General features: G+C 41.7%; 1 protein-coding gene across 2 annotated transcripts in view; it reads right to left on the bottom strand.

Annotated features, from left to right (window-relative positions):
* Positions 1 to 24,537, bottom strand: part of LOC141100131 (uncharacterized) — a 66,822-nt gene that overhangs the window by 22,626 nt on the left and 19,659 nt on the right. For both annotated transcript variants that reach the window (XM_073588391.1, XM_073588392.1), the window contains exons 5-6: positions 20,202 to 20,278; positions 18,016 to 18,127 (exon numbers count right to left, since the gene is read on the bottom strand). In XM_073588391.1, the coding sequence (XP_073444492.1) occupies positions 18,016 to 18,127; positions 20,202 to 20,278 (189 nt within the window). The remainder of the gene's footprint in view (positions 1 to 18,015; positions 18,128 to 20,201; positions 20,279 to 24,537) is intronic.

Raw genomic sequence — 24,537 nt, 5'->3', positions numbered from 1 at the left:
ATAGCAGAATAGCCGCAAAATCAATTACCGGCTTCTGTAAAATCATTCCCCAACCCGACATGAAATGACACATGGTTTACATACAGCAAACCATTTCATTTCATGTATTTTTTTATATGTCCCTGACTAATAATTAAATTAGGGTTTGTGTGTAAAATTTGGGACGTCTAGGTGTTAAATTAAGGGGTTAATTTGTTGGAAAAAAATGCGTGGGCTCCCGCTGCAAAATCGCAACCAGAGAGGTAAAGCAGGTGAGTGAGGGCTGATTTTAATAGCGTTGAGAGAGACCATTGTTTTTGCCCCCCGGCTACAAAAATCTGCCCCCAGACAACACAGAAAAGGCGCATCTATAAGATGCGCCTTTTCTGGCACTTATCCTCTCTATTCCCATTGCCCTGTAGCGGTGGCTAATGGGTTAATATTAATGAATTAATGTCATCTATATGATTAGTCCCCAATCCCCACAATTTTAAGCGTGCCCTGAAAATGCATTTATTCAGACTGGCCTATCGCCTCAACATATTAACCTAATCTATCCCTGTGTGGCACAGCCAAAAGTTTTACCATAACCAGGTTCCCCGCATCATGTTCCCACATGCTTTATGCATCCGTTAGCCCTCTGTGTCTGTACTGTTACACACTTAACATTATGGCTGGTCAATACAATCAGGGCAACTGTTACCACCCACCTTTCGTGTCTCCATTCTTTTCCTCATAGATTGTAAGCTTGCGAGCAGGGCCCTCATTCCTCTTGGTATTTGTTATAATCTACTGTATGTGATTATTGTTATGCTGTAATGTCTATTGTCTGTTCAAATCCCCTCCGAAATGTAAAGTTCGAAATGTAAAGTTCTGCGGAATATGTCGGCACTATAGAAATAAAATTTATTATTATTATCTTGCAATTGGAAGGTGACATTAAGCCGATTAATAATGGAGAGGTCTCAATTAGACACTTATCCATTATTAACCTTAGACTATTAACGGATTAAAAAATACACACAGACATTAATTAAAAATTATTTTAATGAAGTAAAGACACCTAATTTTTGACAAGATTTATTGCTTTGGTAATCCAAAAATAAACCATCGACCTGTAACAAGAAAACAAAAAAGCAACCATATCCTTACCTCTCCGCTGCTCAGTCACGTCCCCCACTGCAATCCATCAGAAAGGGTTAAGTGGTTTACACAGGGACCGGTGCTAATGCGACCAGCCCCATGTAAACCACAGCCAAAATGAATTATTTAATCTCTGCGCAGCCTCCCTGGCAGCCCTGAGATAAACTAATTACCATGGCAAAGTTTCTGCATTTTTTCCCACGCTCATTAGTTCACCTCAGGTCAGCCAGGGGACTCCGCGGCTGACCTGAGGTGAACTGATGAGCGTGGGAAAAAAGTCAGAAACTTTGCCATACTAATTAGTTCATCTCCAGGCAGCCAGTGAGGCTGCGCAGAGCTGAACTAATTCATTCTGAAGTAGTTTACAGTGGAGCTGGTCGCATTAGCACCGGTCCTCATTGTAAACTATTTAACCACTTGTGAAGGATTACAGCGTGGCACATGACTGAACGGCGGAGAGGTAAGGATATTGCTAATTTTTTATGTTATTTTTTTGCAGGTCATGGTTTTATTTTGGAATAGCAGCGTAATAAAAATTGGTCAAAAACTTGGTGTCTTTATTTCATTAAAAGACTTTTTAGTTAATGTCTGTGTGTTGTTTTTAACCCTTTCATAGTGTAGGGTTAATAATGGATCGGTGTCTTATTGACACCTCTCCATTATTAATCGGCTTAATGCACCTTCCAATCGAATGGTGACATTAGCCCTTTGTTATTAACCCATTAGCCACCGATACAGGGCAATGGGAATAGAGGGGAAAAGTGCCAGAAAACGCAAAAAGCACATCTTATAGATGCCCCTTTTCTGGGGTGCCTGGGGGTAAATTTTTGAGGCCGGGGGGGGGGGGATTCGGGGCAAAAACAATGGTCTCTTTCAAGCCTATAAAAATCTGCCCTCACTCACCTACTTTACCTCTCTGGTTGCGATTTTGCCGCGGGAGCCCACGCATTTATTTCTAACGAATTAACCCCTTAATTTAACACCTAGACGTCCCAAATTTTACACACAAACCCTAATTTAATTAGGAGTCGGGGACATATAAAAAAATACCTGAGATGAAATGGTTTACTGTATGTAAACCATGTGTCATTTCATGTCGGGTTGGGGAATTGTTATGAATGGGTCACCAAGAAGGATGACAGGAATAGGCTAAGCCACCAGAAAACCAGAGAGGTTGGTAACTAAGCGGACTGCAGACCCCTGATCCTGTCAACACAACTAGCAGTAGCTGTGGAGCGTTCCTACGATGCCCTAGACGCTTCGTCACAGCTGGAGAACTAACTAAGCCTAAAGCCAGAAAGGTGAAATCTAAACTGCCCCGGAGCAGATCCCCAAAGGAATAGACAGCCCCCAAACATATATTGTCGGTGAGACAAGATTAGACACAAACACAGGCAGAGAACAGACTGAGCAAATGGTGGGGCCCAAGCTGTCTAGACAGGACAGAAAAGATACTGTCTGTAATCACGGACAAAACCCTAAAATAATCCAACACATCTGATATACAAAAAACATGAGGCCACACGACCTCACCCCCCCGCTAGATGAGCACTCTGGTATAAACTGGAAGCAAAGCAAAAGATACTAACATAACAGAGAACTTAACAAACTGACACAAGCTGTAACATATGGAGCAGGGCCCAGCGCTGCCCCCAGCAGGGAGTATGCTGAACCCTAGCAACAAAGCAGAAAGCAAAAAAAAGGCACAACCAGATTAGATGCAAAGGATTAGCAAAAGAATCACTTAACTGAACAATGCAGATCAGGCAGGAGACAAAAGAACTCCAAATGCACAAGGAGGAAATCACCAGCAACCTCCAAGAGCAGCCAGCTCAATTATATGCTCCCAGCCAGTAATACCAGGTTCCCAATTATCGTCGTCAGGTGAGGAACTTCCTTCAACCTGGCCAGCTCCACTACTCTCAGTAACCACCAGAGGAAGCAGAGGGAGCTTTGGCTCAGAAGTCCAAGCAAGGGAATTCACAACAGGGAATGATTTTACAGAAGCCGGCAATTGATTTTGCGGCTATTCTGCCATGTAGAACTCTATGAAATGTAAATATATATATGTGTGTGTGTGTGTCTCAATGACATACAGTACAGACCAAAAGTTTGGACACACCTCATTCAAAGAGTTTTCTTTATTTTCATGACTATGAAAATTGTAGATTCACTCTGAAGGCATCAAAACTATGATTTAACACATGTGGAATTATATAATTAACAAAAAAGTGTGAAACAACTGAAAATATGTCTTATATTCTAGGTTCTTCAAAGTAGCCACCTTTTGCTTTGATTAATGCTTTGCACACTCTTTGCACTCTCTTGATGAGCTTCAAGAGGTGGTTACTGGAAATGGTCTTCCAACAGTCTTGAAGGAGTTCCCAGAGATGCTTTGCACGTGTTGGCCCTTTTGCCTTCACTCTACGGTCCAGCTCACCCCAAACCATCTCGATTGGGTTCAGGTCTGGTGACTGTGGAGGCCAGGTCATCTGGCATAGCACCCCATGACTCTCTTTCTTGGTCAAATAGCCCTTACACAGCCTGGAGGTGTGTTTGGGGTCATTGTCCTGTTGAAAAATAAATGATGGTCCAACTAAACGCAAACCGGATGGAATAGCATGCTGCTGCAAGATGCTGTGGTAGCCATGCTGGTTCAGTATGCCTTCAATTTTGAATAAAACCCCAACAGTGTCACCAGCAAAGCACCCCCACACCATCACACCTCCTCCTCCATGCTTCACGGTGGGAACCAGGCATGTAGAGTCCATCCGTTCACCTTTTCTGCGTCGCACAAAGATACGGTGGTTGGAACCAAAGATCTCAAATTTGGACTCATCAGACCAAAGCACAGATTTCCACTGGTCTAATGTCCATTCCTTGCGTTCTTTAGCCCAAACAAGTCTCTTCTCCTTGTTGCCTGTCCTTAGCAGTGGTTTCCTAGCAGCTATTTTATCATGAAGGCCTGCTGCACAAAGTTTCCTCTTAACAGTTGTTGTAGAGATGTGTCTGTTGCTAGAACTCTGTGTAGCATTGACCTGGTCTCTAATCTGAGTTGCTGTTAACCTGCGATTTCTGAGGCTGGTGACTCGGATGAACTTATCCTCCGCAGCAGAGGTGACTCTTGGTCTTCCTTTCCTGGGGCGGTCCTCATGTGAGCCAGTTTTTTTGTAGTGCTTGATGGTTTTTGCCACTGCACTTGGGGACACTTTCAAAGTTTTACCAATTTTTCTGACTGACCCTCATTTCTTAAAGTAATGATGGCCACTCGCTTTTCTTTACTTAGCTGCTTTTTTTTTGCCATAATGCGAATTCTAACAGTCTATTCAGTAGGACTATCAGCTGTGTATCCACCAGACTTCTGCACAACACAACTGATGGTCCCAACCCCATTTATAAGGCAAGAAATCCCACTTATTAAACCTGACAGGGCACACTTGTGAAGTGAAAACCATTTCCGGTGACTACCTCTTGATGCTCATCAAGAGAATGCCAAGAGTGTGCAAAGCAGTAATCAAAGCAAAAGGTGGCTTCTTTGAAGAACCTAGAATATAAGACATATTTTCAGTTGTTTCACACTTTTTTGTTAATTATATAATTCCACTTGTGCGAATTCATAGTTTTGATGCCTTCAGAGTGAATCTACAATTTTCATAGTCATGAAAATAAAGAAAACTCTGTGAATGAGAAGGTGTGTCCAAACTTTTGGTCTGTACTGTATGTGTGTATATATATATATATATATATACACACACACACACACCATGTGTATATATCAATTCTTTTGTTTCTTTATTAAACCTGTCAGTGTGATTTTACTGTATAGCGCACTGAATTGCCGGCTTTTCTAAAGGACACTTGGTGCGTATTTCTCGCAAGTCACACGTGTGGTCGATGTGTAATGCGTTTTTTTTTTGCGCACCCATAGACGTGCATTGGCGTACTACGGGCATAGTACGCTGACAATCGCAGCATGCTGCGATTGGCACAGACCGTAAAATATACGCGAGAAATATACGGCTGATGGGAGCTACCCCATGGAGAATCATTGGTCCGTGTGTAATGCGTGGTTTTTACGCCTCTCACTTGTCCGTATTTCTCTCTAGTGTGACCCCGGCCTTAGGTGCGCATTATATCTATAAGATTGCAATCACAGCAGAACGTTATTGATAGTGTTTTGGTGTTTTTTGTATTAAGCAATTGTATTTTAATTGTTTCACTTGTCTGTTATATTTTTGGTCACTCTATTAAGTGGGAGTGAGTGTCAGCAACTGGGAGGCGTGTTCAAAGCCTGTGAGTGTATTTAGTTCAACCTCCGTTACCTGACTCCAGGACCCGTTGAAGCGCAGTTGGCGTGAAACGGCCGTTGTCCACAGTTCAGACATTTCTCCTGAGCCTATGCTTTTTATCCTACAATAAATTGACTACTTCAGAACGGTGAGTGCCATCCCTTTTGTTCTTCTTTATACAATGTGGCCAAAAAATATTACACCGCTGGACAACTTCTTTCGTGCCATCAATGTCAAATCAGTGTGGGTATCAAAAGTCGAAACCTCCCATCAAACAGATATTGATACCCTCTCCTAAGTTAGGCTATCAATATAGTGATCTGAGAAAAGCCATGTCTATGATAGAAAAATAAGGACAAAGTGCACCAGAGCAGAAAAACTACTTTTAAGGGCAAAGGATTACGACAAAAATGTAATTCTCAGTCTAAACTTGCAACTATGTTAGCGACACGCAATCTATCTATGGGAAGTAAGGGGCGACAGTGAACTCTATTTTATCAATAAATTTGACGGGCGGGCGTGACCTTGTCCCTGTCCTGTCCCACCCACATTGGCGTAGCTGGCAAAAGCTGGCTTGTAAACATTAAAAGTCACAATATTTTTGTGCAACTGCTGAGTTGCACAAAAATAATGTGACTTATTAAGGTGCTTACACCAGATGTTTGACGTAATCAATTAAAGTGTATACTCAGTGTGATTTCGCTCTTCACTGAAATGTAATGATCAGTGCCATTTACCAGCCCAAAAGAGGCCACTTTAGGGTATGTGCGCACATTGAGTATTTGTTGCAGAAACTTCTGCAGAAAATTGCAGCGCTTTTTCCCTGTGCATTCAATGGGGCAAAAACGCAGGCAAAAACGCACAAAGAATTGACATGCTGCGGATTTAAATGCACAGCAAATCCTGAAAGGAAAAATACTGATCAGGTGCTTAGCCCTTCAGAATTGTCATTGACTTTGCTAGCATAAGGATTCCCTAGAGTTTTTGGGCTAATTCCAAGCAGAAGAAACGCACCATGTGCACATAGCCTTGCCTTAAAGGGAATCAGTCAGCAAGTTTTTGCTATCTAATCTGAGCAGCCACTTACTGGGCTCTGTCACTAAAGCCCCCGTTACACACGGCGAGATCACTAGCGATATCGCTGAAGCGACAACGATTTTGTGACGCAACAGCGACATCGCTAGCGGTCTCGCTAAGTGTGACACGCGGAAACGACCGGCTCCCTGCTGCGATGTCGCTGATCATGCGCGAACGTTCAGGATCATTTTTTGATCGCTGGCGTCACGCTGACCAGCATGCATCGCTGTGTTTGACGCCCCTTATCAACGACGAGTGACATCATTGGCGACTCCGAACTCATATAGATAGCGCTGAAGGACGCCTATTCAAAGTCTGAATCGCTATTATCGACAGTGTGTGACACGGTACCAACTATCGCCGTGGTCGTTAGTGACATCGCTGATGCGTCGTTATGAAGATCGGCCTGTATGACTGCTTACTAGCGATGCACAAACGATCTTAGCCAGATCGTATCGTTGTCGGAATCGTTGTGCGTCGCTACGTGTAACGGTACCCTTACCGAGCTGCTTGCTATAGTTTTGATAAAATCATTGTTTTATCAGCAGGAGATCCTCATTAAAATGAACCTGTCAGCAGTAATCTACAGACAGGGTCAGTTTGGCGCCGTTATACTGATTACAATGATACCTGGGTGATGATATCGGTCTTGTGATTGTTGTTTAATCTGTATTTGTAGTTTTGAGTTAATGAGATTCTTGTGCTCCAGGGTGGATCTTTTTTTTTGGTGCTCTGGCCTCATCCTCATGGGCTTAAATGACAGGTCACTGAACCATAAGTGACCTGCCTCCTACTTTAACCCCTTTCTGACCTCAGACATACACTGATGAGGGCTCCGGCGGTGAGCCTGCATCAAAGCTGGGACATGTCAGCTGTTTTGAACAGCTGACATGTGCCTGCAATAGGCGCAGGTGGAATCACGATCCACCCACGCCTAGTTAAATTCTGCTGTCAAACATTGACAACGGCATTTAACAAGCGCTTCCGGCCGCCGGGCCAGAAATACGCGCATCGCTGACCTCCGTCACGTGATCGGGGGTCAGCGATGCGTTGGCATAACAACCAAAGGTCTCCTTGAGACCTCTATGGTTGTTGATGCCGGATTGCTATGAGCACCACCCTGTGGTCGTCGCTCATAGCAATCCTGTAATTCTGCTACACATAGGCGTTCTAATCATCGCCTAAATTGTAGCAGAGGCGATCAAGTTGTTGCAGCTTCTAGCCTCCCAAGGAGACTATTGAAGTATGCCAAAATTTAAAAAAAAAAAATGTTTTTGAAAATATGAAAAAAAAATAAAAAAGTTTAAATCACCCCCCTTTCGCCCCATTCAAAATAAAACAATAATAAAAAAAAAATCACACATACACATTAGGTATCGCAGCGTTCAGAATCGCCTGATCAATAAAAAAAAAAGGACTAACCTGATCGCTAAACGTCGTAGTGGGAAAAAAATCACAACGCCAGAATTACATTTTTTTTGGTCGCTGCCACCTTGTATTAAAATGAAATAACGGGCGATCAAAAGGTTATATCTGCACATAAATGGTAAGCTTGGCACACAAAAAATAAGCCCTCACCCAAGCCCAGATCATGAAAAATGGAGACGCTACGGATATCGGAAAATGGCGCAATTTTTTGGGGTTTTTTTAAGCAAAAATTTTTTTTTCACCACTTAGATAAAACAGAACCTAGACATGTTTGGTGTCTATGAACTCGTAATGACCTGGAGAATCCTAATGGCAGGTCAGTTTTAGCATTTAGTGAACCTAGCAAAAAAGCCAAACAAAAAACATGTGTGAGATTGCATTTTTTTTGCAATTTCACCGCACTTAGAATTTTTTTTTCCCGTTTTCGAGTATTCCACGTGCTAAAACAAATAATGTCATTCAAAAGTACAACTTGTCCCGCAAAAATAAGCACTCGTTTTGATGTCCGGAGAGCTGCTACTGAGAGGCACCTGTCTGGGTGAGAGTACCAGGAGCAGCGACAGAGTGGACCCCTGACCGCGAGGCACCCACGGTGAACGGTTAGACTCCCTCCCCCCTTCCCCCAGCTGCTGCAGATGCCGCACAGGAGCGCAATTACCGGAGTCAGCTTCACCCCCTCCTGCCTGGAGAGATTCCCGGGGTGTGCAGTCAGTGAGGCAGAACGCTGTCTGTAATTCAGGACAGGTGGGAGACCCTGAGGTGAGGAGGTTGCTGATAGAGGACGGTGGGGAGACTGGGAGAGGAGCCGGCATTATAAATCACAAGACAACAGATCAGCAGGTAAAGCTGAGATACAAAAGAAAACATTGCCACCCGCTCTCCAGACACTAGTCAGCTGGGAGCTGTAGCAGCTATAACAGAAGGATTGAAGTGCACGGCAGTCCTGTACTTGGGCTGTCCTCTCTGAGACAGTAACAAACGCTGTGCTATCTCAATAATTGCACATTGGCCTTAAGAGAAATACAGCATCAAACATAATCCCCTCGAGCTATTAAGCAAAACCCATCTCTAGTTGCATAACTTTCGTGGAATTCTCGTTATATAACTTTTACTGAACTCTCAATATATAATTTTGCTGAAATCTCGTCACATAATTCTTTATATAACCCTTACTGATCGCCCGGACATTTAAAGGGCAGGTGTCTGTTAAATAAAACCTGATTCTTGGGGCTTTCGGGAGGCGGAGCTTGAAGATGGCCGCATTTTAATAGAGCTCCCTGACGGCAGAATTGAATCCGCTGCCATCACACCGCAGCACTGAGCGGGCAGCAGGGATAAGGCCCGGGCAAGATTCCCCTGATAGCGGGACCAGCTCTCCGGGAATCCCGGAGGTCCTAGGCGCAGGCAGCGCTGACATCCACGCGAAACGTGGATTCCAATACGTGGGGCACACGCTGGAGTGCTCCACGCTACATCACCAGATTGTAAGGTAACCGGGGCAGTTACATGTGAGGCAGATATTCAATAGCGACGCCACTGCCAAACCTACACAAGCTCATCAGGTCTTTTTCACTATGGAAAAATTCGTAGCCAAATCTGGAAAATCCAATAGACCCTCAACTAGGCACCAGAATACTACCTCCCCACCTAAGATGACCGCTGATGCAGAACGGGAGGATACGCAATCTATTGCTCAGGCCATTACGGATATTTTAATGCCGAAAATAGACTCTCGTCTGGTGGCATTTCAGTCAACTTTGGATGCTGTCGCCGCTCAGGTTAACACACAAGGGGCACGCATAACAGCGGCAGAACAAAGAATGTCAGATCTGGAGGACATAGTTACAGAGCTCTCTCCGGGAAGCTAGAACGGAGGGATAAAGATGTCACATTTCTTCTGGATAAAGTCTTTGACGCTTAGTGCTGTGCTTTATTTTGTTGAAATATTAATCTCCTTTCTCCAAACAGGTTCACGCTCATATCTCCTTTGAGCATGGTTTCTTGCGGGGTTAGATTATTAAGGGTGGGGTGGGTGAGTTCCTACATATGTTCGTAGCACCTTTTTGTTGATGTGGCCTCTACGCCCACTCGCTGGGATGGGTGTGGGGTTCATACGCATCTGATATTATTTGGAAAGATTACACCACGTTCTGGTATAGGTTAAATGATAGATAACCAGCAGTACTTCTTTGTCCACAATGCATTCATTATATTGGTGCTCTTGGAATGGGAATGGCCTAAACACTCCAGTCAAGAGGAAAAAGGTTATGCATTACTTACAACGCTTTAACTTTCATATAGTCTTTTTACAGGAAACCCATTGGGTGAGGGATAAGCATCCATCTTTATTTAGTAAAAAATACACATTGTGTGCTGAGGCATCATATTCCAAAAAACAGAGGGGGGGGGGGGCGATACTTATCAATAAATATCTTAATTATGATATTTTGGACACCTGGGAGGACCCAATGGGGAGAATTTTAATAGTCAATATAAAATTAGAAGGAGTTTGCTATAATTTGGTAAATATTTACGCACCTAATGGTCCAGACTCGCAGTTCCAAACCCAGTTGCTCTCTAAATTGGCGGGTTGGGACACAACCAATATGATATTTGGAGGGGATTTTAATGAGGCACATGATATATCTATGGATAGATTAGGATCACACAGACATGGAGCTACAATACATGAAGGTCTCATCCAGAGGCTGATGGACCACTTGGGGCTGACAGATGTATGGAGGTGGCAGCATCCCACTGATAAGGATTTCTCGCACTACTCTCATGTTCATAACACTCATGCAAGATTAGACTATTGGTTATTGGGATTATCTTTATTGGCCCTTGTTCTGTCAACAGATATCTTGGATATTCAGATATCTGACCACGCCCCGGTGGTTTTCAAATCTAGATTGGTAATTCCGGCATGTAAGGAGAGGAGATGGAGGTTCCCCTCTTATTTATATTCGTACGATGATTTTAAGGCCTATTTGCAGATATCGTGGAATACACACAAAGAGGACAAAAGGGAGCATTGTACTGACCCTCATTTATTTTGGGCTGCTTCTAAGGCAGTTTTAAGGGGACAAGTAATCTCTTATGTTGGGAATAAACGTAAGAAATTATTAGAGGCCACGTTGGCAGCTCAGGAAGAATTGACCCAGGCATATAAAAATTTTAAACGTTCTAATACCCCCAGAAATAAACAGAAATTCATAGAGGCCAAAGAGGCAGCCGAAAACATTGAGCACGAGAGAGCGCTGTATAGTCTAGACTATCAAAAAACACAAATATTTTAAATGGGGAAACAGGCCGGGGAGGTTACTGGCCTCTCTCACTAAACCTTTCAGACAAGCAACTAGGATTACCAGGATTCGTAACCAAAATGGCATAGCCATAATGGATAATGAACAAATAATAGAGGAATTCAGACAATTTTTGGGGTCTTTGTATGCTGATAGATTTCGGAGGCATCGGGTTTCTTCGGGGATGGGGTGGCTCCTGGTATTACGGAGGACCAGAGAAACTTGCTTAATTCACCTATTACCATTATGGAGGTTCTGTCAGCCATCTCTACTCTTAAGATTTCTAAGGCACTGGGTCCAGACGGGTTTAGTGGAGAATATTATAAAATCTTAGGCCCATGGGTAGGTCCACATCTAGTTGAGTTATTTAATGGAATTATGGAAAAAGGTTATATTCCAGACAGATTTAATGAGGCTTGTATCATTATGCTTCCTAAGCCTGGGAAGGATCCACTGCAAGTGGAGGGATACCGCCCAATCTCACTGCTCAATGCAGATTTTAAACTCTTGACAAAAATATTGGCAAACAGGGTTCAGCAAATTATTCCTGAGTTAATTTCACCACATCAGACGGGGTTTGTACATGGAAAATCGATAACCTATACTATAAGAACAGCGATAGGCACTATATCTAGTTGTAGAGTCAATAAAGACAGGAGAAGCATAGTGGTGGGTCTTGACGCAGATAAGGCCTTTGATAGAGTTTCCTGGAATTAATTATATAAGCTGTTAGAGGTCAGAGGGTTTGGGTCATGGTTCTGCAATGCTATTAAATTATTATATAGGGACCCCACATCTAGGCTTTTTATAAACAACACTTTATCGGAGCCCTTTGCCATTCAGACGGGTACGAGGCAAGGATGCCCACTGTCCCCATTATTGTTTAACTTGGCATTAGATCCCTTGTTGAGAACTCTTCAAACTATGCCGGATTTCCATGGGATTCCTAAAGGGAGCACGGAAACAAAATTATTGGCTTTTGCAGATGATATTTTACTATTTATTGCCAACCCAACACAAGCTATCCCAACAATAATATCAACAGTTGAAGAATTTGGACATCTTACTGGCTTTAAAATTAATTATAATAAGTCAGAAGCATTAGCGATATTTAAGGCGGGCAAAATAGATGAGCGTTGGTTCCCCTTTCAATGGAGGAGTGAGTCTATTGGATATCTGGGCATTAGACTCCCAGTGGATCCACATAAATTGTATTGCCTTAATTATAGACCCATTATTAATAAGGTTACTAGCCTCCTCAACTCCTGGAAACATTTCATGTTGTCTTTTACTGGGAAATGTCACTTAATTAAAATGAAATGTTTTCCTAAATTATTATATTTATTTCAAACATTACCACTTCTGTTATCAAAATCGGACATTAACCTTTTGAATAGGACATTTCGACAGTTTATATGGGGAGTGGGGGGTCGTTCACGTATTGGGTTATGTAAATTGCAACTCCCAAGATCTGAGGGAGGCATTAACTTCCCCGATATTGTCCGATATAACATAGCGGCCAATTTACGATATGTAGTAGACTGGATGCGGGGGACATCCCACTTCGCCAATACTCGCCTAGAGGGGCAGATTTACCCACATATTTCATTAATGGCCTTGTTACATCTGACTAACGAGGAACTCCCTGATGAAATTAGAGATAATCCAATATTGTGGCAAACTATTCTGTCTTGGAAAAGAGGGAAGAAATTGTGCAATTTGAAAGGTAGACTGTCACCTTTCCAGCCTTTTCTGGGTAACCCATTGTTTTTGAAAGGTAAACCGCCAAAAATGTATAAAACTATAGCGCAACAAAAATGCGTTCTTGGGGTGGATCTATTAGACCATAGTTTCTCTATGATCACTTTTGACGAGGCAGTATCCCGTTATCCCATATTTGAAGGACGGCCGTTCTTATTCCTGCAAGCACGCAGTCTGGTTCTTAGGTTTATAGTTAGCAAGCGGAGTGAGGGTTTAGGCGATAAATTGGATATCAGTCGCAGAAAAGGCAGGGCTCACTTGGTGTCAACTAGTACCATATATTCCACTCTGCGGAAGGAATGGTCTTGGGAGGCCAAAACCTTGGGTCCGGCGAGATGGATACGGGACATGGAAGGTCTGGAGGTGGGAGATATATTAGCAGCTACTGAGACACAAAGGAAAGTTATTCCATATAATAGTTATACAGATATGGCCATATTATTGTTACATAGGGCTTATATTACCCCGTACGTCCAATCTAGAATGTCTCCCACAAATTCATATCAATGTGTAAAATGTGGTCTACATAATACTGATATTTTCCATCATATGTGGGGTTGTCCAAAAATTCAAAAGTTATGGCGTGATATCCACTTTGAGTTGCAACAATTGAGTGGTTTTGAGTTCCCTCTTACCCCACAATGGGCTATTTTTAAAATCCTAGAGGAGACCCAAAGAGTATTGCCAAAGCACACCAAAGCCATGTTAGTGATTTGGGCTTCAGCAGTAAGGAAAAGTATATTACATCAATGGTTACACTCAAACGTTCCATCAAAATCGTTACTATTGACAAAAATTCATTTTCTGTTTAAAATGGACTGGTTGGAAACCTTGACCAACAAAGAAAAATTAACAGAGAAGTTCTTCACCAGATGGTCGTTTTTTGTTCCATCCTTGGATACAGAATCTAGGAACAGACTTAAGAAGCAATTTGAGAGCACCAGATGGTACCTGCTACAAAGCATCAGTGGACATGCACCAATTTAAGGAATCCATTCAAATCATGACGATTGTAGGAAGGGGAGGGGGGGGAAGGAAAAGATGGGATTTTGGCTTAATGTCATAAATATACTGTATCTGTACCTTGTCCTTGTTAAAATTGTTAAATTAATAAAAATAGTTTTTAAAAAAAAAAAGCACTCACATGGCCATATTGACAGAAAAATATAAAAGTTATGGCTCTGGGAAGGGGAGCGAAAAACGAAAACGCAGAACCGAAAAAAGCTGGGGTCATTAAGGTGTTAAATATGGCACCTGTGCATTTAATACTGTAGCATATAAAACATTTTTTCAGTTCCAACAAAATGGTGCCGGCGCATGCAAAGTAGCATCTATTGGCAAGCGATGCTCTCAATCTGCGCATGCACCGCCCACTGTGTTCTAAGGACCAGTGCGGGAGCGCGCACAAAAGGAAATAGTCATCGCTGACCGCAGCAACGCTCCCGCATTTATCATTGGAACTCAGTAGGCAACGTACATGCAGATTTAAAGCAGCGCAAGACAGATTTCTTCAACCCAGGTATTATTTTAATCAGTGTAACAGTGCCAACCTGACAATGCCTGTAGTATACTTAGCAAATTCCTGACAACAGGTTCACTTTAAAGTGCTACTAAACCAACTGCTAGGTAGTCCATCCACGCCCCCAACACTGATTGGCAGCTTTCTGCCTATGCTCAGTGTACATGGAAAGTGGCCAATCAGTGGTGTGCATGGGGTTATAGAGCTTAGCATTCTGAAAACTGGTAGCTCTGACAAAAGAATTTTTAATCAAAACTACAGCACTTCGTAAAGTATAATGCTGGATTCAGGGTCTTTGCCCAGCATCAGGCTGCTCGCAGATGAAATGGCAAAAATGTTACCACCTGTGTTAGTTTTACTATGTAAAAGGCATCAAAATATTATAAATAATAATGTACAAGTGATATATACTGTTGTTGGTGGTTCTCAAGTATCAAATACAATGTTACCTCTCAAATTCACTAATGATCTGAAGTCAGTGCATTGCCCCACAGACATACTCAGAGGGTGTCTGTCACGAACCCGGGGTGTGTAGTTGCCCCCAGTTCGTCAGGGATTTATTATATCCCACTTTCCAGTTCCGGTTTGGAACTTGCAGCTCTCTGGCACCCCCCTTACCCTCAGGTCAGCCAGGGAACTACACCTAGGATAAGTAGTCGCCAGAAAGGCTGTCTGGTCATGTACTGGCTATTGGGCACTCTGCAGAGAGGGCAGTATGTTTGTCACCAGTCTCAGGCGGGAAAAACACACATAAAACCTCCGTTCCATCACTGCCAGAATCTCCCTGATACCCCAGAACACTCGCTGCCACCAGTTACTAGTTCTATATTAATATCAATCTCGGGTCAGGAGCCAACTCGCTAGGCAGCGTGAATTTAGCACATATAGAGACGTGGCAACTGGCAATACGTTTATAGAGCAAGGAAAACGAAACTAGTAAATATTTATAGATTTACTCCAGAAAATGTAGGCAGTGTTTACAAAAATATAAAAGATGTTACAACGAGAAAAGATACAATACATACAGACAATTACAAAATAAAAATGGATTAAAAGATGAACTTACACATTTCAGTCAATGGCACGCTATGTGGAGGAGGGGCGCCTTCCCGAAGGGAAAATGGTCTACCAGCAAAGCTCCCTAGCTGGCACCACAGGCAAATGACAACTTTCTAATTGGGCTTAATAGCCTTATATTTTCTGTACAGTGACCTCACTGGGTGGGCGGAGCTAGAGAAAGTACTCCCCTTTTGAAAATTACTAGAAAACTCATAAGTACCATAACCTTAGCTGCGAGGCTCGTAGGTTGACGGCAGGACTATCATTTTTCTTATTACGAAATTAGCTTTCTATTGATACCAAACAATAACTATCTGCCGGCTAGGGGAAGGCAGTAACCTTTTTCCTCAGTTCCTGATTTGCGCATAAGCCAAAAAATGCCACTGTGGATAGCTTTTATGATGTAGATCTAAAAAATATAGGCTTCCTGCTTCAATGCCTAATCTGCGTTATTATATTCAAGTTTGAAGGAACAAAGGGAACTTCCCAAACCATGTGCTCTTAAACAAAGGCTGTTTCAGCTAGAGAGAGGGGAAATGTTGGTGAGCTCAGTGTCCTTTACAAACCAGTGGGGGGGGGGGGGGGGGAGAGCAAGTGACTCACAGAGCAGAGGGGGGAGGAAGCTTCAAGGGGGATTGTTGCTGGAGCATGTGATTCACATACCAAGGAGCTGCAGCCCATAGCTCCGTATGTGTAACTAGAGCAATAAGACGTCATATTTCCTGACAGTGCCTAAGGCTATGTTCACACTAGGCATTTTTTCTTTGCTTTTCTTATGCAAATTTTCAGCTGCTTTTTACAGTACCAGGAAAGCCTATCAGATTTCAGAAATCTCATGCGAACATCTTGTTTTTTTTTGTCCTCAGTATTTTGTGCTTGCTTGGCTTTTTGCACAATAGAGAATGTCACTTCTTTCAATGGTTTTTCAGCATTTTTCACCCATAGAAAGTAATGGGGGGGGTGGGAAAAAAAAACGCTGAAAAAATACGCACGTATCAGGTTTTGCTGCTTTTTTTAGTGAAAGAAAGTACAGCAGTATGTGAAATCGATTTATTGTTGTTATTTTCCCAGGTTTACCATCTTGTCTTGGTCACATGAGATGGCAGTTTGGATTAATAAAGTTTCAGTAAATTAGTGATGCGCAAAAATTGAACACAAAACTGCATACTGTAATTGAACGCTGTCAGATTGATCGCTTGTTAACACTTAATGTAGAATACTTTAGGCTTACTCTAATCTGAAACAAGAGGAGAATGGACCTGATACTGTCCTGTGAGATCAGGAATAACGGCAGAATAAGTGATCACATTTAGGACTCATCTCCCTATTCATGCTTAATAAATTAATAAAAAAATACCCCAGATTTATTAATTCCACATGGCTAAGGCCTGTTTCACACATCAGTTTTTTTGGGAGAGAGAGAGAGAGAGGAAGAGAGAGGGAGAGAGAGAGAATTTGTCAGCCGCCAGAACAAAGTTTAGGGTTAAATTTGCGGCTGAGTGAAGTCTTTCGGGCATGCGCAGTGAGAAATGCGGATCCGGCCACCCGAAAAAACGTTGCATGGTCCGTTTGGGCATGTCGGAGGACGTCAAAATTTTGGCGGATCTGCAAAAAAACGGATCTAACGGATGGCCATTAGTCAAGATCCGCCGGTAATGCAACTCAATGGGGGAAAAAACGGATCCGCCAAGAAAAATGGCGGATCCGTTTTTTTTTCCAAACGGCGGATTTTGACTGATGGACACAAACGGATGTGTGAAACAGGCCTAAGCAGGAGGGGCAGCTGGGGTGAGCTGCATCAAATAAAAAAACTTTTGTGATATATCTGAATAGAGTAATCTGCTTCTTTCTCCTAGATTGAGCTTTCACTTTCAGATCATGGCCAAAATCTGTATTCAGTGAAGACATTACTGAGATACATGACAGTTGGTGCTTTGAATATTCTATGGCGAGGGAGGAGCTAGAGGCCAATTCAGGAGATTCTACCTCAAGCTCCATAGAATGTTATGAGCAGCAACTACCATCTCAGTAATTGGAAAACCTGTATTGACTGAATTTTGAGAATAATTGATTCAGTCAGGAGGAAGAAGAAGCAGATTTATCCGATAAGATATATTACAAAGTTTCTTATTTTCATGAGTAGTATTCATTTAGAAAATTAAAACAATAGTTACTCTTTAAAGTGTTTTTAAAATGTCAAAATCTGACAAACAGTAAAATAATTGCCAGTAAGTCAGTGTAAATTTGGGACGGAACAGTAAATTAAGGACTACAGATTTTAACTTTTGGTGCTCTGCTTTTCAAACCTCTACTAATAACATCTGATGTAAAAAGCCATTTTTTTGTCTCTGAATCCTATTAACTGTGGCAGGAGGTAAAAAGCAAGATTCCTAGACAGTTTGTTCTGGAAAAAAGAGAATATGTGACTCTTCATTACTCAGCTTTTATTACTTACGAGTGGTGATTTCTACAGGTATTTCCTCTTCCTTGCACTTTACATCACACATCCCATATGCTTCTTCGTCGTCATCCATTACTTCAACTTTAATATCAATAAGATTTTCAGCCTGATTGAACAATCAGATAACATTCTAATCAGACAAATAACTAGTAAGGCAAATCCTTAATAAAAAAAAACCAATCATAACCTCCTTTAACCCCTATATGCATTAAAATGCAGCTTGTTAAGGGGCTTTATACCTAATCGCTGTTTTAAAACGTATCACACAAAAAATAAGCCATGTTTGCCAAAAAATAAAAAAGTTACAGATCTCAGAATATGGCGTAGAAATAACTAATTCTATAAAAAGCATTTTTATTGTGGGATATTAGCAAAACATAAAAAAAAATACTATGTAAATCTGGTATTACTGCAATCGCACTGACCCAAAGAATAAAGTCATCTAATCGCTTATACCGCACATGGAACAGCGTTAAAAAATAAAACCGATTCTTCACCTGATTTGTTCATTGTGACTTCCAAAGATCGCAGTAAGGCTCAGCTCACATTTATCCTGCGTTCTACGCTGAGCGCTTACACAGGGGATTCCGTGTAAATCCCCAAAAAACCACGATTCAGACAAAACCTCTGAAACAAAACAACTCATTATCATGAGGCAGACTTCGTCTGGTCTATGTTCCGGCGGGGTCCCATCATTTTTGGCTTTTTTTAAAGCGCACAATTGTGGTCGACTAAAAAGATGTATACCAGAGGAACTAGACGGCAAACAGAGTCTAAACCGTCTCCATCTGCCTCATTAGAGTAGGTGGTTCTGCCGGGGTTTCGACTGAATCGCATTTTGTGGGATTTACACGGAAACCCCATCATAAGTGCTGAGCATAGAGCACAAAAATGTGATCAGACTTATACTGAAAGCGATCAAAAAATATTATGTACCCTAAAATGTTACCAATAAAAGCCCTAACTTATTCTGCACAAAACCAGCCCCCATTCAGGTCCGTCATCTGTCACTGGAACTATTGGGGGTTCCCACGTTACTGGTAGAAGAAAGACTCTGGAAAAGCGACATGGCTCCCAACTCCTCAAATAAAATCTAGTGATGTCTGCGCTCCCAAATCTAAATGCCCTCCCTCCTTCTGACCCCCCACTGTACCTAAACCACAGTAAGCAGCCACAAGTTTGGCATTATTGTAGTGGGGACAGGCTGATTAACAATTTACGGGGTGAGTATCACCAGAAGCACAAGTTGGGCACAATGTGTGGGGGCACTACAATATATTAGGAACTACGCTGTATGGGGACACAATCTATGAACACTAAACTGTCAGACTTGCAATTCTCCAGATTAAAGCGTGCCTGGATGTTACAAAATAGTCACTGCAGTCATGGATGAATTCATTGAGAGGTGCAATTTCTACAATGTGGTCACTTGGGGTTTTCTTGCTGTTCGGGCACCTTAGGGGCTCCACAAATGTCACCAGTAAACTATTCTAAGGCTCCAAAAGCCAAATAGTGCCTTCTTCTCTGCCCTGATGTGTGGCCAAACAGTAATTTCTAAGCGTCCAGGAAAAATTGCGGAATATACAGTATTCTGGGCTCCAGTTTCACCTATTAACCCTTGTGCACCTGACAAATTTGCAGCAAATAAAAAAAAAATGATATTTTGACCACTAAAATGTTATATTTCCACGTCCCAATGGTATAAAAGCCTGTGAGAGACACCTGTGGGTTGAAAATGATCACTAAACTCCTACATGCGAAGGAGCGGGTATTGCCCCAACAATTACCAATCAGATATTAATGACCTATCCTAAATTTGTTATTTAATCCCTCTATAGGGACACCTCAGAAAAACTCAAATGGAGTTCATTTGAACACCATTTGTGTCATTGCAGTCTATAACACCGTCAGGGGGTTTATCTGGATCCCATCTCAGTCTCATTTTTATCGGTATTCAAATGGAACCTACAAATGCACCCCAAAAATGCAGTGTGAACAGGGTCTCCCCAGTAGGGGACGGCAGGAAAAATAACTTCCTGACAGGTTCCACTCCAGATAATTGGGAGGACTTTGCAGTGGGACAACTGAAAGTGGGACAACTGATGTAAAACTTGGCTTGGGATGAGTTCTAAAAAAATAAAATAAAAAGGAGAAAGCTCATATACAGACCATATACCTACCTGATCATCCTCTGCACAATCCTGGGAATAAAACGGACTGGAACATCTCTTTGGCGTACTTGTATTGCTGGATCCATCTGAAAAAAACCCACACACAATAACAGAATGCGTGGCTTACATGTGGTGATCCGTAAATGGATATATAGTGACGTGAACATTGCTTTTCCAATTAACCCTTTAACGTCCAATGACGGACGTAGTTCTCGCACCATGACGGACTATGCCCATCATGAATTTAAACTGTCACTGCGTGTAAACATGCAGTGGTAGTTCAGTGCCAACAGCTGTCTGTGACAGCTAAGAGGCACGGGAAGAGGTGCGGAGACCCATGCCGTCGGTCCCCGCACCCAGAACGCTGTGCTTCTGCACTAACAACCAGGAGCGGCGTCCGCGCTGCCCCTGGCTGTTAACCCCCTAATACAGGAGGGAGGCAGAGGGACTGGAGCCCCCTCTGCCTTAAGATCGGTGTCCCCGCGACGGCATCGCAGGGCCTGATAGTTGCCGTGGTGACTCAGGGACGTCATGACTACCTCCGGGTCATCAAGCTACAGAAAGCCTCTGAGACCATGCTCACAGCATGTTGTCAGAAGCTTTCAGTACAGGTATAATGCACTGCAATGCTAGTGCATTGCAATGCATTATATCTGCAATCAAAGTAAAAAAGTGAAAGTCCCATAAAGGGACTAGGTAAAAAAAGAAAACATTTTAAAAAAATATGTAAAAAAAGAAATATTAAAAAATAATAGAATAAAAAAATCCACTAATAAATACACTTTTATGTAAAAAAATGAAATAAACAAAAAAAAGCACTCGTTTGGTATCACAGCGTCCATAAAAATTTGATCCATAAAAGTGTCACACTAGTTACCCCCTTCAGTGAACGCCGTAAAAAAACACAAAAAAGTAGCAAACTCTACTTCATCATCATACCGCTTGGAAAAAAGTGGAATAAAACGCGATCAAAAAGACGAATGTAAATAAAAATAGTATCACTGAAAACGCCATCTTGTCCTGCAAAAAACAAGCCACCATACAGCTCCATCAGCGCAAAAATAAAAAAGTTATAGCGGTCAGAATAAAGCGATGCATTTTTTCTATAAAAGTTTTTATTGTGTAAAAGCGCCAAAACATAAAAAAAATATAAATATGGCATCGCTCTAATCGTACTGACCCGAAGAATAAAACTGCCTTACCAATTTCACCACGTGCAGATCGGAGAAAAAAAAATCCTGAATTGCAAGTTTTTGTTCATTCTGCCGCCACAAAAATCAGAATAGAAAACAATCAAAAAATGGCATGTGCCCGAAAATGGTACCAATAAAAACATCAGCTCGTCCTGCAAAAAACAAGACCTGACATGACTCTGTGGGCCGAAATATGGAAAAACTATAGCTCTCAAAATGTGGTGATGAAAAAGCTTCTTTTAGTGTGTGACAGAAGCTAGACATAAAAAAAAACCAAAAAACATATAAATCTGGTTTGGCTGTAATCGCGCCGACCCGAAGAATAAAGTCGCCATATCACTTATACCGAACGAGGAACAGCGTAAAAAATAAAACCAATTCTTCACCTTTTGTGGATTTGTTCATTCGGCCTCCCAAAGATCGCAGTAAGGCGATCACAGTGGTTTACCTCCACATATGGGGTATCAGAGTACTCAGGACAAATTGCACAACAACTTTTGGGGTCCAATTTCTCCTGTTACTTTTGTGAAAATAAAAAATTGGGGGCAAAAAGATCATTTTTGTGGAAAAAATATGATTTTCTTATTTTCACGGCTCTACGTTATAAATTTATGTGAAGCACTTGGGGGTTCAGAGTGCTCATCTCACATCTAAATAAGTTCCTTAGGGGGGGTCTAGTTTCCAAAATGGTGTCACTTGTGGGGAGTTTCTACTGTTTAGGCACATCAGGGGTTCTCCAAACACGACATGGCGTCCGATCTCAATTCCAGCCAATTTTGCAAAGAAAAAGTAAAATGGCGCTCCTTCCCTTCTGAGCTCTGCCGTGCACCCAAACAGAGGTCTATCCCCCACATATGGGGTATCAGCATACTCAGGACAAATTGAACAACAACTTTTGGGGCCCAATTTTTCCTGTAACCCTGGGGGAAAATAAAAAATTCAGGACAAAAAGATCATTTTTGTAGAAAAAATATCATTTTTTATTTTCATGGCTCTACATTATTAACTTCTGTGAAGCACTTGAGGGTTCAAAGTGCTCACTACACATCTAGATAAGTATCTTGGGGGGGGGGTCTAGTTTCCAAAATGGGGTCACTTATGGAGGATATCCACTGTTTAGGTATATCAGGGCTCTCCAAATGTGACATGGCGTCCGCTCTGGATTCCAGACAATTTTACGTTCAAAACCTCAAATGATGCTCCTTCCCTTCCGAGTCCTGCCGTGCGCCTAAAGAGTGCTCTTCCTCCACATATGGGGTATCGGTGTACTCAGGAGAAGTTGCACAACAAATATTGTGGTTTGCTCCTGATACCCTTGACAAAATAAAAAAAATTGTGTCCGAAGTAAATTTTTTGAGAATAAGGCCGGGGTCACACTAACCGACGCAAAATACGGTCCGTAGTTTACAGGCGTAATACGGATGAATGACCCCTAAATAGTGCTCCGCATGTCATCCGTAAGCAAGGTGTGGTTGCGTATTTTGCGCATGTCAGCATCCATATGTAATCCGTATGGCATCCGTATGCAATCCATATGGCGAGATTTCTCGCCGCCTTGCAAAATGGACATATAATGGAGCCCTATGACAGGGTTTCTAACAGAAACAAAATAATAGATATAGACACATAGAATGTATATATATATATATATATATATATATATATATATATATACATACATACATGTCATTGTGACAAACATATATATATATATTTATACTTCACAGAGTTCTTCATAGCAGAATAGCCGCTAATTAAATTGCCGGCTTCTATCAAACCCTTCCCCAACCCGACATGAAATGACACATGGTTTACACTCAGTAAAGCATTTCATTTCATGTTTTTTATATGTCCCTGACTAATAATTAGATGAGGGTTTGTGTGAAAAATTTGGGAGTTGTAGTTGTTATTTTAAGGGGTTAATTAGTTGTTAAAAAATGCGTGGGCTTCCCATTGCCCTGTAGTGGTGGCGAATGGGTTCATCTACCAAAGGGTTAATGTCACCTTACAATCGAATGGTGACATTAACCCTTTGTTAGATTAACCCACTCGCCACCGCTAACAGGGCAATGGGAAGCCCACGCATTTTTTAACAACGAATTAACCCCTTAAAATAACAACTACAACTCCCAAATTTTGCACACAAACCATCATCTATTAGTCAGGGACATATAAAAAAACATGAAATGAAATGCTTTACTGTATGTAAACCATGTGTCATTTCATGTCGGGTTGGGGAAGGATTTGATAGAAGCCGGCAATTTAATTAGCGGCTATTCTGCTATGTAGAACTCTGTGAAATATAAATATATATATATGTTTGTCACAATGACATGTATGTGTATATATATATATATATATATATATATATGTATTCTATGTGTATATATCTATTCTTTCTTTCTTTATTAAACCTGTCAGTGTGAGTTTACTGTATAGCGCACTGAATTGCCGGCTTTTCTAAAAGACACCGGGTGCGTATCTCTCGCAAGTCACATGTGTGGTCCGTGCGTAATCCGTATTTTTTGTGCACCCATAGACTTGCATTGGCGTATTACGGGCGTAGTACGCTGACAATCGCAGCATGCTGCACGGACCGTAAAATACGGATGAGAAATATACGGCTGTTGGGAGCTGCCCCATAGAGAATCATTTGTCCGTGTGTAATCCGTGCTTTTAGCGCCTCTCACTCATCCGTATTCCTCGCTAGTGTGACCCCGGCCTAAAAGTTAAATGTTCATTTTTTCCTTCCACCTTGCTTCAATTCTAGTGAAGCACCTGAAGAGTTAATAAACTTCTTGAATGTGGTTTTGAGCACCATGAGGGGTGCAGTTTTTGGGATGGTGTCACTTTTTGGTATTTTCTGTCATGTACACCCCTCAGAGTCACTTCAAATGTGATGTGGTCCCTAAAAAATGGTTTTGTAAATTTTGTTGAAAAAATGAGAAATCGCTGGTCAAATTTTAACCCTTATAACTTCCTAACAAAAAAAATTATGTTTCAAAAATTGTGCTGCTATGAAGTAGACTTGTGGGAAGTTACTTATTAAGTATTTTGTGTGACATAACACTCTGATTTAGGGGCATAAAAATTAAAAGTTTGAAGATTGTGAAATTTTCAACATTTTTGCCAAATTTACACTTTTTTCACAA

This window comes from Dendrobates tinctorius, unplaced genomic scaffold (assembly GCF_039654945.1).
Source record: "Dendrobates tinctorius isolate UK_male_01 unplaced genomic scaffold, ASM3965494v1 ptg000103l, whole genome shotgun sequence".
Classification (NCBI taxonomy): Eukaryota; Metazoa; Chordata; class Amphibia; order Anura; family Dendrobatidae; genus Dendrobates; species Dendrobates tinctorius.
Note: the sequence above shows the minus strand (reverse complement) of the source record. Positions and strands in the feature narration are given on the sequence as shown.